We start from the raw sequence: 14137 nt of genomic DNA on the forward strand, positions 1-14137 counted from the left end.
GAAAATTAAAGAAGGAGATAAGGAGAAGAAATATATTATCTAATATATTTTATATCGCCCAAAGACTTTCTAAGCTAAATATCCTTGAGATAAAAATATAATCAACTTAATTTTTACAGATTTATCGTGAGCAAATTATACTAAAAGCAACTAGGGGTAAAATAACAAAAGATATTTCCACTGCAGGATTAAAGAAATATTGAATCGGGAGTCAATTAAGACCACAGCATAATTCCTTGGCCGCATCCTTTTAACTTTTGCTTTTCTTTCGGATAAACGTTCCAATCTGGAGAACTCTATTCTTTTATATTTCCTTCTGTTTTATTTTTCTTTTCTACATTTACCAAGCGCCTCTTTTTCGATGTGTCGATTTTTTTATCAGGACATATCTACGGTGTTAATCCTGAAATTCACATAAGATTTAACTTGGAAAAACTTTAAATATGAACTGAAGTTTTTTTTATTTACTAATTATTGTGTTGCAATGATTAAACAATGTAACCTTATACAGGGTGTGTAAAAAATTAATTATAGGCTTGGTGTATTATATTATAGGCTTGGTGTACCGCAGAAGTTTTCACTCTGTATTTCACGCAGATCCGATGTTGATCGCATTGAAATAATATTTAAATCGTTGCTTTGTCGTAATATTTAAGTATTTTAGTCTTTAATAGTGCAGTTATTGAAACGACAAAACACTCAGGTACGAAGTTTGTGTGATGTAACGCTGTTTTGGGTTGTAAAAAGTAAGTGAAAAGAACCCGTGACAATTTAAAATGTTAAAAAAATTGTCGAAAAAATGTTAACACGTAAAGGAAGGCGTAATTACGTGGTTGTTGGGTGCAATAACATTCAATAACTCAACTTTCTCGAATACATACTCAACTCTCCTGAAACAACATTTTATAGCTCTCACACTGATTTCATCAAAACGAAAAATGGATTCATGCAGCTCGACGAAACAAGTGATTAATCAAAGTGCCCATTCCATATTTAAAAAATTAAATAGGCATATAGAAAGGTACTCGGTGGCATAGAGGTACAGGCTCTCGTCTACCAATATCAAGGTAGTGGGTTCGCATCCTACACCCGGCATTTCATCAGCCGACTATTTTTATTAAAATAAAAAGTACCTAGGTCGACTCAGCTAAGAACTAGATCGACTCAGCTTTAAATGAGTACTTGAGATTCACAATCCTGAGGTAATAATAGGCGGTTGAAGTGTAGTGCTAGCCACATTACCTTCCTTGTATACCGAACGGCTCCAGCATGGCAAGCTGTACCTTGCTATTCCCAAGGCGTTCAACGCTATATACGGGAGCTATTATTATTATACCTAATAAATTTCTCGTATACTCGCTATTTAAATCCGTATATTTGTATATGCCTGTTGTTTACGATATTCTCAGATGGTGGCAGCACCGGCGGAGAATGCGGCAAGCCTATAAGCATTCAATTAACAACATAAACTTTAGAAGGTGTTAAATTTAACATATTCTGTCTCATACGCATATACAAAATTCAATTATTTTTAGTATTAAACCATACACCTCTACAATATTAAAAACTATAGTTATATATCTATCGTTGGTGGCTTTATTTTATTGCTACTTCAGTTTTTAGTACCATATACGAGATGGTACCATTTCATAGCCATCGCTGACGCCCTTTTTTTTCGATTACATTGTATGTACATTACATTGTATGACAGGGTGGCTCGAATTCGACGCTCATCATTGGGATTTCGGAAACCGTAAGAGATATACAGGATCGGCTAAATGAAGGCAAAGTTGCACAATTTGATGCTCAATAAAATGCCGTATTGCATTTTGAAAAATTCCGAATACTTCCGAATATATTCGAAAAAAAAACCGGAATTTTCAATTTTGTTTTCTATTGTTTCCTGGCTTTATTTGTTAAGATAACTTAAAATGAAAAACACATTTTAATGGCCACTTTTTCTGCTCTATAACTCTGTGTGATTAAATATTGACTCTGACGTTGACTTATTTTTTTTAAATACAGACCTGATTTTTTTTAATTTAATTAAATCCATTCATTTTAATAAAAAAAATATTTCCTCTTAAAACACTATATATAGTCACTTTGATATTTGCCGACGTTTCGTACAGAAAATTCTATCACCAGAATATTTTATGCAAAAAAAATAAAAATGCAATACGGCATTTTATTAAGCATCAAATTGCGCAAATTTGCCTCCATTTAACCGATCCTGTGTCTCTTACGGTTTCCGAAATCCCAATGATGAGCGTCGAATTCGAGCCACCCTGTACAGGGTGGGTCAAATTCGACGCTTTTAAATGGAAACACTCTTTTCTATAGGAGATAGACAAAAACTAATATCGGTGTCTGGTGTTTAATTTTTGTCAAAAACATGATGGTGAAAACCGCATATCGATATCTGTTACCGTATCGGAGTTACGGGGTGTTTTTCAAAAATATGCATTTTTAACAAATCGCTGCAACTTTTTTGCTATGGAAAATTTTGTATTTTTATGAAAACATTTCCAAAGCACCTTTTACGTAGGTTTCCAAAGCACCTTTTTACAATGGTTTAAGTATAATTTTTTTAACATTAATAATTTAAGAATTATCAACAGAAAAATTGATTTTTTATATGGAACACCCTGTATATTTTAAATTTATTGAAAATAATTTAAAATTACCTTTCCTAAAATATAACACACTTGATATTTTGCTCGATTTCTCTTCGAGATATAGAGTATATACAAATTCGCTCGCTTTAAATAAGTAGGCTTTCAACGGCACCTGCTGTAATGCAAAAAAAAATTCTAGCTGTGAGCATCAATTAAAACGAAAATAATATTTGCTATGAGAGATGCAGAATTTTATAACAATTTAAAATATATTTAACCAACATCAACACATTTAAACTATATCTAATAACAATAAAAATAAATAGCAAACCAAGACATGAGATTTTGCTACAGATGTTCGACATATCGACCGTCTTTTGTTATTGACAGACGGGGCAGTTTTTGAACATTTCTCGCGGAATTCATTAACTCAGTGTGGGTGAAAGATACCTTTTCATAACTGCTAAGTATTTCTAATTCTTGTCTAGATTATACGGAAGAATAAGGAACGTTTATTCTTCGCAAATATATTCATAGGATTAGATCCATGGGCACTAAGTCAGGCGGCCTCGACGGCCAACGGCTGGGATCTTGGTTAGCTGTTCAATTATTCTTGAAATTGGCTGCAAAAACTTGCTGATAACTTCAGCGGTCAGAGGCGGAGCGTCGTCTTGTTAGAAAAATATGTTTTTGAGTTCCATTAAGGGCATATCATCAATAAGGGGTCCAATGCCTACTAGTTAAAAGTGAGGAACTTTTAAAAATTCTGTATTTCGAAGGGTATTAAAACAAAATATCAAGTGTGCTATATTTTTGGAAAGGTAATTTTAAATTATTTTCAGTTAATTAAAAATACAGAGGGTGTCCCAAATAAAAAATCAATTTTTCTGTTGATAACTCTTAAATTATTAATTTTAAAAAAAATATACTTAAACCATTAAATTTTACGTAAAAAGGTGCTTTGGAAATGTTTTCATAGAAATACAAAATTTTCCATACCAAAAAAGTTACAGCGATTTGTTTAAAATGCACATTTTTGAAAAACACCCCGTAACTTCGAAACGGTAACAGATATTGATGTGCGGTTTTCACCATCATGTTTTTCATGAAAATTGAGCTCCATACACCGATATTAGTTTTCGTCTATCTCTCTCTATAGAAAAGGGTGTTTCCATTTAAAAGCGTCAAATTTGACCCACCCTGTACGTCCATTTCTCTATTATTTTAAATGAAATAAATAAACTGCTCAATATAAAAATATACAATTCAAGAACTGTCTAATGACAGAGACTGTATTTGCTTTAAAAGAAGCGTTTTCTTTATAAAAAACCTAAACCACCACAAAAAGGAGATAACGTTAACTTTTCGAGCACGTCCTCAATAATTCTATCATTCATTCTATTTTTTTCTTTGAAAAAGATGAAAACATATTTGGGCTGCTCCCCAGTGAATTCAGAGGAAGCTAGATCCGTATATCGGACGATCTAATCTAATTGTATATCGGTAAATTTCAATCCAATAATGCTTTATTTGATTTCGCAGGACAGTCATCCCGAAAACTATATTTGGAGGTGCTATTTTTATTTATGAGGATCAACTTATAATTTTAAAAGAAATACAGGGTGGTCGGAATTGTATTCCGGAAACTTCGGCAGCATTTTCTGCAGATAAAAATAAGTAAAAAAGTTCGTATAAATTTATGTCTTAAAATGCTTAGTTTCGGAGATACAGGGTGTAGAAGTTTCATTTTTATTTCGATTTTTTCCAAATAATTTTAACCTCTACTAGAAGGGTACTTACATCAAAATCAAATTTCTGATGTCAAAAAACTTCCAGACACCAATTTTCATCCAAATATTGACTTGACAAAATGAAACTTCTACATCCTGTATCTCCGAAACTATGCATTTTATGACATACATTTATACGAACTTTTTTACTTATTTTTATGTGCAGAATATGCTTCCGAAGTTTCCGGAATACAGTTTGAACCACCCTGTATATATAAACCACATCTCAGTAAAATACAATTTATGTTAGAACTCTACAGCGGCGGCGCGGCGGCCCCGTAATATGTCCATGGTTGGCAACAATGAATTTAAAAATCGCGCCCTCGATTACGTAACTAAAAGTTTAATTGATATCAAATATATAAAAACAAATTCAGCAAATTATTGAGTGTACCTACTCTATTTCATATTTTAACATTATTTTTCTTCGTCTTATACCTAGTTATTTTTATTATAAAGATATTTCATGAAGAATTACACAGATACATAATAGAGAATTATCCCTCTTTTATAACTAAAAGACCTGAAAATAATACGCTTATTTTAAAAAAGACTTATAATGTTTTGATGTATTAAGTTTCGAGATATCTACAGAGAGCCTTATTATTAGTGCATATGACATTGATATTCTCATTGTATTAAATTATAAATATGCATAATAATGCAAGCCATTAAAAAAATTATGCCTCATTAAATTTTCAAGTTGTTTACGTAACAATATTATATTGAAAAGATGTCTTTTAAATCCACAATGAGTGTTCTTTAGATCAATTTTATAAAAATGTAGATAATTGGAAAAATAAATGCACAAGCAAATTTTACTTGACGTCTAAACAGCACGGTTTGAAGCATACGTCCAATTAAATCTATAGGCTTGGTGCATTCTCCGCCGGTGCTGCCATCATCGGAGAATACTGTAAACAGCGGACTAAATAAATACATGGGTTTAAATAGCGAATACCTGAAAAATTTGATATAATTATTCTAAAAAAGTGTTAGAAAGTATAAATTGTTAAAATTCTATAAATAAAATTAGAAAAGTAAATATTTTGATATCTTCAGAAGGTCTGTCTAATTTCTTATTCAAGCTAATAAAACTTTTTAGATGAGTTCAATTACGGTAGCGAGCATAGTTTTACGTAGTCAAGGTTTTGCTAGTGGGGTTATAATTACATTTGGCTATGACGAAATTTTTTAAAGGTACATAATTATAATAATTTTAGATGTTTATAAAAAGTTTAATCTCTAGTTGATCGAAAAAAAGTATTAATATTGCAAATTACTTTATTATATCCTCTCATAGTATATTCCTATTTAATTTTTTGATAATGTAATGGACACATTGTTTCCTGCATTGTTTACTCGCTTGTTTCGTCGAACTGCTTGAATCCATTTTTGCTTTTGATCAAGTCGGTGTGAGGAACTGTGAAGCTATAATGTTGTTCCAGGAGGGTAGAATATCCGACAATATACAACCATGTAATTACGCCCTCCTTTAGGCATTTTTTCGACAATTTTATTAATATTTGAAATTGTCACAACGCAACGTCTAGTTCGGGTTCTTTTTCACTTAATTTTTAGTACTCGAAACAGCGTTACATCACACAATTGCTGTCCTCCTTTCACGCAGTTGAGCAGCTCTGAACTGCTCAAGAACGCGATACTCTCACTCCATTCAATTGAGTCATAAAGTTCCAGAACTGTTCCGCGCCATATGGCGGCACGCGGCTATCGCGCACAGCTCCTTTCAGAACCGTTCTCGAGTAGCCCCAGGGCGTAAAGCGAAAAAAAAGAAACTCGAAGTTTGCGAATGGAGGACAGCAAATGAGTGTTTTATAGTTTCAATAACTACACCAATAACAACTAAAATACTTAAATATTATGCGATCAAGTCAAAGATATTCTTTACACAGAAAATTAAAGAATAACTGAATAAATAGTAAAATTGATTCCTTATTATTGGTTTCAGATGCGTATAGGTCTTCACACTGGTTCCGTTTTGGCAGGAGTGGTGGGTGTCAAAATGCCACGCTATTGCATGTTTGGACACAATGTCGCAATCGCAAACAAATTCGAATCTGGCAGCGAGCCATTGAGGATAAATGTTAGCCCTACGACATACCAGTAAGTCAAAAAATATTTAATTCTTGTAGTATGTATGTTAGGGTGTTTCAAAATAAAATAAAAATATTTTTTGACTTATGGTGTTGAAAAGTTGAAAGTACATTTAAAAACAAAAAATTTTGCGCATAGTAGAACCCTTAATATAAATATTAAGGTTTGTCTCAATTTATTTGTTGTTTTCCCATTTAAATAACACGGATTTTTTTTTTATTTTAGAATTTTAATAATTTCGGAATGGTTTGTTTCCGCAACACCCTTGCGAGCAGATTTATGTATCATATTTTTCCATTTCCAAACATATTTATCCATAAGTATCATATTTTTTTGTAGTTTTATTGGAAAATATTTGAAATTTTCGATTGCTGTTATTTTTGATCGCCGATATCTTTGAGATGGTTGATCTGAGGAACTTTGACCTTTAGACGTTTTTTTAGAGCGTGAAATTTCCTATAAATCTTGTCGCGAGGATGTTACGGAAACAAACCATTCCGAAATTATTAAAATTCAAAAATAAAAAAAAAACCTTATTTAAATGGAAAAACAACAAATAAATTTAGGCAACCCTTAATATTATTATGAAGGGTTCTACTAGGCGCCAACATTTTTGTTTTTAAATATACTTTCAACTTTTCAACACCATAAGAATTTTATTTTTATTTTGAAATACCCTAATGTATATGGATTATTATTAGTAGTAGTAGTATATTTTGATCCCAGAAAAACGCCAGATTTCTTTCCGCGAAAAAAATATCATAAACGAAAATTCCAAATTTTGCAAATTTGGAATTTTTTAAAAGTCGGCGACAAAAGGGCAACAACATATGGCAACATAGGTAGAACCATTCTGAGTAGCCAACAAATTTACAAAGAAAAAGCCCCAAAAAAGATCCAGAGGTTCTCAAAATTTAACCGAAAAATCATTTTTGTTGAAATTTTCAAAGTTAAATATCTCAGTTATTTGAAAAACGGTAAAGAGAAAATATAGTGGTATCCAGTTCATTGTTTTGTTGGGTAATCTGTTGTCATTCATACGTTGTAGGTACATGGCCGTACCAGACAAGTTGCCTTCTTTCGATGTCAGTCATAATCGTGTCCCGAATTCCCATTTGTTCCTAGATATTTCCATTTCTCACTCTCTCGGTTCTGGATACTCTGACCAAAATGTTTCCTTTGAAAAAAAACATACCTACATAAAAGCGTTAACTGCCTGCAGGCATTGATCAAAAATCTTCAAAGCAACAAACAGATCCATAGATCCTTTATTGAGTTACTAACATTGGATACATTCTATTCGAAAATATTTACATGACTTGCTGGAAAATATGTGTGTAAATATTTCCAGAATGTTAACAAAGCGAATTTTTAAATTGGCGTTCTAATGACTTTTACAAAACGATGCATTCGTAGTGTCTGTTTGTTTATGTTTTATATTACATGACGAAGAATTTTCTAGATATTTTCAATTTTAATGATTTTGCATGAGTAGATGTTTATTAATTGATAAAATATAGGGGGATGGTGATACACCTTTCGTTAGTTTAATAAAAATTAAAAGATGCAGAGTAAAATATTCAACGGTAATCAAAATATTCTAAGATAAGACACGTTTAAAACATATTTTAATTATTACAGAATTAAAACTAGTTATAAACGTATAATTCTGTAACCAAAATTAGCTAGATGAAATCAAATGCTCAAAATTCTTCTTTTTCTGTTCACTGCATAAAATGATTCTTTTTTTTTAAAGATCTTTTTAAATTAAGAGGTATATCTGGAGTTCTACTTCGAAAATCAGCGACAATAATTTCTCTCCTGTTATCGACAATAATTGGTCGAGTTTTTTAAACACTGTCTTTAACATATCTCAATAAAAAAGTCCAAGCTATACAGGGTTGTTCACCACATACGACACGGAGTATTGTAGCTAAACGATTAGATTTTTACGAATTGTAAGTTTTGGGTTCGTTGAAGGATTATTAGAGCTACAATTTAAAAATATTTTTACAAGATACAGAGTGTCCCAACTAAGTAAAAAATATTATAGTTGTATTTTTTTAAATGGAACTCCCTGTATATTATTCTATTTTTAGATTCTACCATTAAAATAAAGATAAATTTGATTAAGGTTCATCATACTTAAACCTTACCGTTTTTGAAATATTTTCAATTTTATGAAATTGCAGTAAAAATTTTAAGGCTTTATTTCTCCAAGGGTATCAAAGTTTTTAATACTAAATATTTACTGAAGATTATTTATTGACCAGATATTGTGTTGCAATCATAAAAAATTTACTACCTTATACAGAGTGTCCAAAAATGTATATTAAATAATTACTAGCTTTAAACGGCAATAGCGTGTTTAATTTAAATGGAACACCCTATATATTTTGCGTGAATCAGATGCACAATGTAATTGTCTATCAAATTGTATTATACAATTTTTACGTATCTCTTCAAGTTTTCGTAGAAAATGCATTTTCTTATAATTTAGACCTCATTTATCACTATACCCATGGAATATTGACATTTTAGATTATTTTTAAAGATGTAACAAATTTTCCAAGAGTACAGATAGTAATATTGTCGATATAGCTCGCTTATTTCATAAAAAAATAAAAAAACTGTTTAAATATTTTTTGTGAAAAAGGACCAATTAATATGATCCCAGTATTCAGACTACATTAATTGACTGTTTATGTTGATTAATAATAATTGCTCCAAATACTAAAAAACTGAATTTTGTGTGTGTATTAGACAGTGTGGTAAAAAGTAACGCCTTATAAATTTTATTTCATTTTTTGACGAATGCTGATTTATAAAAACAGAGACGTTTATTTTCATAATTTATTATTATATTGATTTCTGAGCCAAATCCACATTTATGCATTTTCTACGAAAAGTTGCAGAGATAGGTAAAAAATGGTATAATAAAATTTGATAGACAATTAAATTGTGCATATGATTCACGTAAAATATACAGGGTGTTTCATTTAACTTAAAGTAGTACTAGTAGTAAACTAGTAATTATTTAATATAAATTTTTGGACTCTCTCTATAAGGTAGTAAAAATTTTATTATTGCAACACAATATCTGATCAATAAATAATCTTCAGTAAATATTTAGTATTAAAAACTTTGATACCCTTGGAGAAATGAAGCATTAAAATTTTTACTGCAATTTCTTAAAATTGAAAATATTTCAAAAACGGTAAGGTTTAAGTATGATAAACCTTAATCAAATTTACCTTTATTTCAATCGTAGAATCCAAAAATTGAATAATATACAGGCTGTTCTATTTAAAAAAATACAACTATGATATTTTTTACTTATTTGGGACACTCTGTATCTTGTAAAAATATTTTTAAATTGTAGCTCTAATAGTCCTTCAACGAACCCAAAACTTACAATTTGTAAAAATCTAATCGTTTAGCTACAATACTCCGTGTCGTATGTGGTGAACAACCCTGTATAAATCAGAAGCATTATATCACACATTAATTCAAGCATTCTATTAATTGTTGAATCACCATTTTATAGAATCACATCAATTCTCTCTGATGTAAAATAAGTTTCCATTTTCGGCAAATTTCTGACAATATTTTTTTTATTTTAACTGATACAAAATTACAACTAGTTGTTAAAGGTGAACTAATTTGACAGCTATGTTGAAGTAACATCAGGTATCTGACAGCCACCTAGATTCTATCAAATGGTAAATATCTACTGACACTAAATCATAAAAATTAAAATATCTATGAAAATCTTTATTTAAGGGGTAGGTAACCTTTATATACATACATACTGCCATTACTCGCTGACGAGTATTTGACACGCATCAGAAGATGGTCTCGCAAGGCGTTTTCTTTCATGAGCTTTTCTGTGACTGAAAAGCCCTATACGTGATGTTATCTGTCTACCGCACTCCAGACATTCAAAAATCTCATTGCTTTGTTGCCTCTTTACATTTTTGTTGTCGCTGTTAACTGACTTTACAATTCTTCTCCATTCCGTTCTATTGTGAGCTGCCTCTACCCACTCATTCTGCTTGTTAATTCCCTTTAAGTTTTCGTGGAAAATATCCTTGAACCTTTTGAGTTGTCCACCCGGCCTCCTCTTATCGTCTACAAGCTCACCAACAAGGTAACCTTTATAGTATTTTGAAGACACAGGAATTCTCCGTTGAATATCCGAATAATATACTGGGTGTTCCGTTTAAAATAAATGATGAAAAAAATTGAAGTAACTTACTTTTAAAGGTGACCAATATTTAATATTAATTTTGTCGTACCCTATATATCTTTTTGGGTCAAGTTTTAGTTTGATTTAAAGAAAAACGGTTATTTTAATTACATATTAAGCTATACCAGTTAAATTCCAGTTTAAGTAGTTTTTATTGAAATTTAAAATTTGTTTTTCATTTTTAGAAAACGTTAAATATGTCAAAAAACTTACATTTTAATCATATAATTCTCTAATGAAACTCACCATTATTTTTCAGCTAGAATCCGTTATAAATCAATAAATATATATAGGGTTTTCCATTTCAAAAAATACAACTTTGACGTGTAACTTTTTTGGTGACATCCTGTAAAACTCTCTATATTTTTTAAATACTTCTTTAAATGAACCTACATATGCTCACCAAATTTCATTTTAATACAAACTGTCATTCTCCTTAGAGCACATTTTAATAACTATTTCCATTCCACTCCATTTAAACGAGTTCAAACTGCCACTGATTAAATAAACATCGGCTCGTTTTCAGACGCCTAATGACGACACCGGGGTTCGCTTTCGAGGCGCGCGACCGTTCCTGCCTGCCCAGTGGCTTCCCCTCGCACATTCCCGGCACCAGCCACTTTCTGACCAACTACACCCACCCGGACGTGGACGTGGAAGCGCCACTGGCCAAGCACATCCAGGAGGGCGCCGGCGATCTCGGCATCACCATCGAAGACGTTGAAGAGGACGAAGACGATGGCGGTGGACTGAGTCAATAGTGGTGCTCGCCACGCTGCGGCATCTTCGGACACTCGGCTATTATGACGCTGATTTCTTTTAATCTGCTATTTGTGTTCTTCATATCTGTTACTTTGCTGGTAATGTTTCTGACGGATGAGGAAGTGAAGCCGTCTACTGAACCGACGATGAAAACAGCTTGAATGCGCAAAATTCGTATTTTATGTAAAACAAAAAAGTTGTGATATTTTTTTGAAATAAATAAAGGTGGTAAATAAATGGAGGAGCAGGTGTATTTCTAATATCGGGGCTGTCGGCGGAACACACACGGCAAAATGCTATGATTAGCTTGACAAAAATCGAAATTACAAATATTTTTTTTTGGTATGTTCATCCACTCGTTCCAACTGTCGTTCTAATCAAAAATTTGTGAACCTCATTTTAAAATTAGGACATTGGAACAACACACACTGACATGGAAAAAATTATAACATTTAAGAAAGGGAGATTTTTACAATTTGTCAGCATTCATGGGACACAGGGCACAGAATAAATTTTAATAACGCCAAAATTATAATGAAAGAAGCGATAGCCTCTAAAAGAAAAATAAAAGAGGCTTTTTTAATACAATCTAATAAAAATAAATGTATTGCTTATGCATCTGTAGATGTTGTAACGTATGGCTATCGCTTCTTTGATTTTAAAGAACATAACTTAAATAAACATAACATACGTAAAAGTTGAAAATCATCATACAGAAAGTTTGGGGCTTTTTGGTTTTACCTTATTAAGTAATTGTTATCAGGTAGTAATTGTTAATTTTGAACTTTAACTTGATATAATGTCATTATAACAGAACGACGGATTTCAACGGTTTTTTGTAGACGTATCTGTTTTAAAAAAAACTAAAGTGTTCTCGAATAGTTGAATTTAAATATTTTAAATAGATTTTTTCTTTTTTCTTTGTATTTTTTTGCTTCCGACGACGGAAAGAGATGAACTTTCCGAATAATTTCGTCAATATTAATAGTATAATTCTTTTGAATCAACTAGTGCTTAAAGTTTTTATGGACGTGTTCTAACATTGTAATTATGTACCTTTAAAAATGTCCTTACAGTCCAAATAGCCCTAGTTATGTCTCAACTAGCAAAACCGGTGCATACAACTATAATCCGTAGTAGTTGAAAGAATCGGCGTGTTATTACTAATCTAAAAAGTTTTATTAGCTTGAGTAATAATTTATCATACACGTTAACCCTTCTGAACATATCAAAAGATTCACATTTTTATTTTTTTATAGAAATCTCACAAATTAGACTTACTAATACTTTTCAGATAATGTAAGAATTTTTCGTGTATTTGCTATTTAAACCCGTGAATTAATTTAGTCGGCTCTTTACGGTATTCTCCGATGGTGACAGGACCAGCAGAGAATGCACCAAGCTTATAAAAGCCTCTATAGAGTTCTGAAATCAAATTAATTTGTATCTTTGGTACAACACAAACTTAGTCCGGAACTTGACGCTTGAGATGAAGCTTTCTATATACAGTATATTTATGCGGTTATTATGTTTTGAAACTTAACATCAAAGCTTGTGGCGACGACGGTTCATTAGAGACTGAAAACGATACTGCACTATGGTCTTCCCTATATTTACACACCGTCAAATATGGATGTTGTTTTGCATAATTTCGTGTGATACGATTATCACTTTGTATCATTTTTAAACTACATATAATCTTTTTTTTTATTATTTTAAAGGGGGTACGAATCGTAATCTGGAAATTTCGGCAAATATTAGAATACAATAATTAGTTTGGAAATGTTTATGTGCCAAAGGTTAAACAAAAACACCATTTAAATAATGTGTTGAGATAATGATTTGAGATGATATTAAAAAAATACGTAAAAAACATTTATGGCGGGTTGGTTTCTTTAAAAAAGACTTCTGTAAAAATTAATTATTAGTTTTAAAAAATAAATTTTCCAAATTTATTGTTTCAGACAAATAACTATTTTGTTAATGCCCGATGTGTCTTAAAAGTGGCTCAATCCTACAACGTTTTTATTTTTTCAAACTTTATAAAACGAGATTTAGTATGTTAGTATATGACATAAATTAGGATAGATTGACGTATTCCTACATCGCGCTGTGCATTTCCGTAAATTTTGACGTAAAAAATGACTTGATAAAAATCGCTACTGACCGTTTTCAAGACATTTGGAATGGAAATAGTCAATACTTGTCATTATTGGCAAAAAATAAATATGTTGACTAGATAGTTATTTAACTGAAATAATATAAAAATATGGAGGAACATTTTATTTTTTTAAGCTAATCATGAATTTTTCTAGAAAAAAATACAATAAAATAGTTTCTGTTGAATCTTTGGTACAAAAACATCTCAAATTTGTTATTTCACTCATAACTATCCAGTCGACATGTACCGGGTGTCCCACTAAGAATAGCTCTCGGCTGTATCTCGGAAAGTATTAGCCGTAGGGGCAGCGAAAAAAAATATTTTTAACTAAAGAGGCTATGAGAAATTGCTGGAAATTATATTCAAGTTTGTAGAACGACCGCTAGGGGGCGCAACTGCAACAAAAAATAAGAAAATAGAGTTTTTACACAATTTTGCCTAG

The 14137-nt window shown here is 31.3% G+C and overlaps 1 protein-coding gene across 1 annotated transcript in view; it reads left to right on the forward strand.

Moving 5' to 3' along the window:
• Positions 1-11761, forward strand: part of LOC115874661 (head-specific guanylate cyclase) — a 204240-nt gene extending 192479 nt beyond the window's left edge. The window contains exons 12-13 of the mRNA XM_030889880.1: positions 6378-6532; positions 11299-11761. Coding sequence (XP_030745740.1) covers positions 6378-6532; positions 11299-11533 — 390 coding nt within the window. The 3' untranslated portion in view covers positions 11534-11761. The remainder of the gene's footprint in view (positions 1-6377; positions 6533-11298) is intronic.
• Positions 11762-14137: the final 2376 nt, after the last annotated feature.

Source organism: Sitophilus oryzae, unplaced genomic scaffold (assembly GCF_002938485.1).
Source record: "Sitophilus oryzae breed Bouriz unplaced genomic scaffold, Soryzae_2.0 scaffold_1297_pilon_pilon, whole genome shotgun sequence".
Taxonomy (NCBI): Eukaryota; Metazoa; Arthropoda; class Insecta; order Coleoptera; family Curculionidae; genus Sitophilus; species Sitophilus oryzae.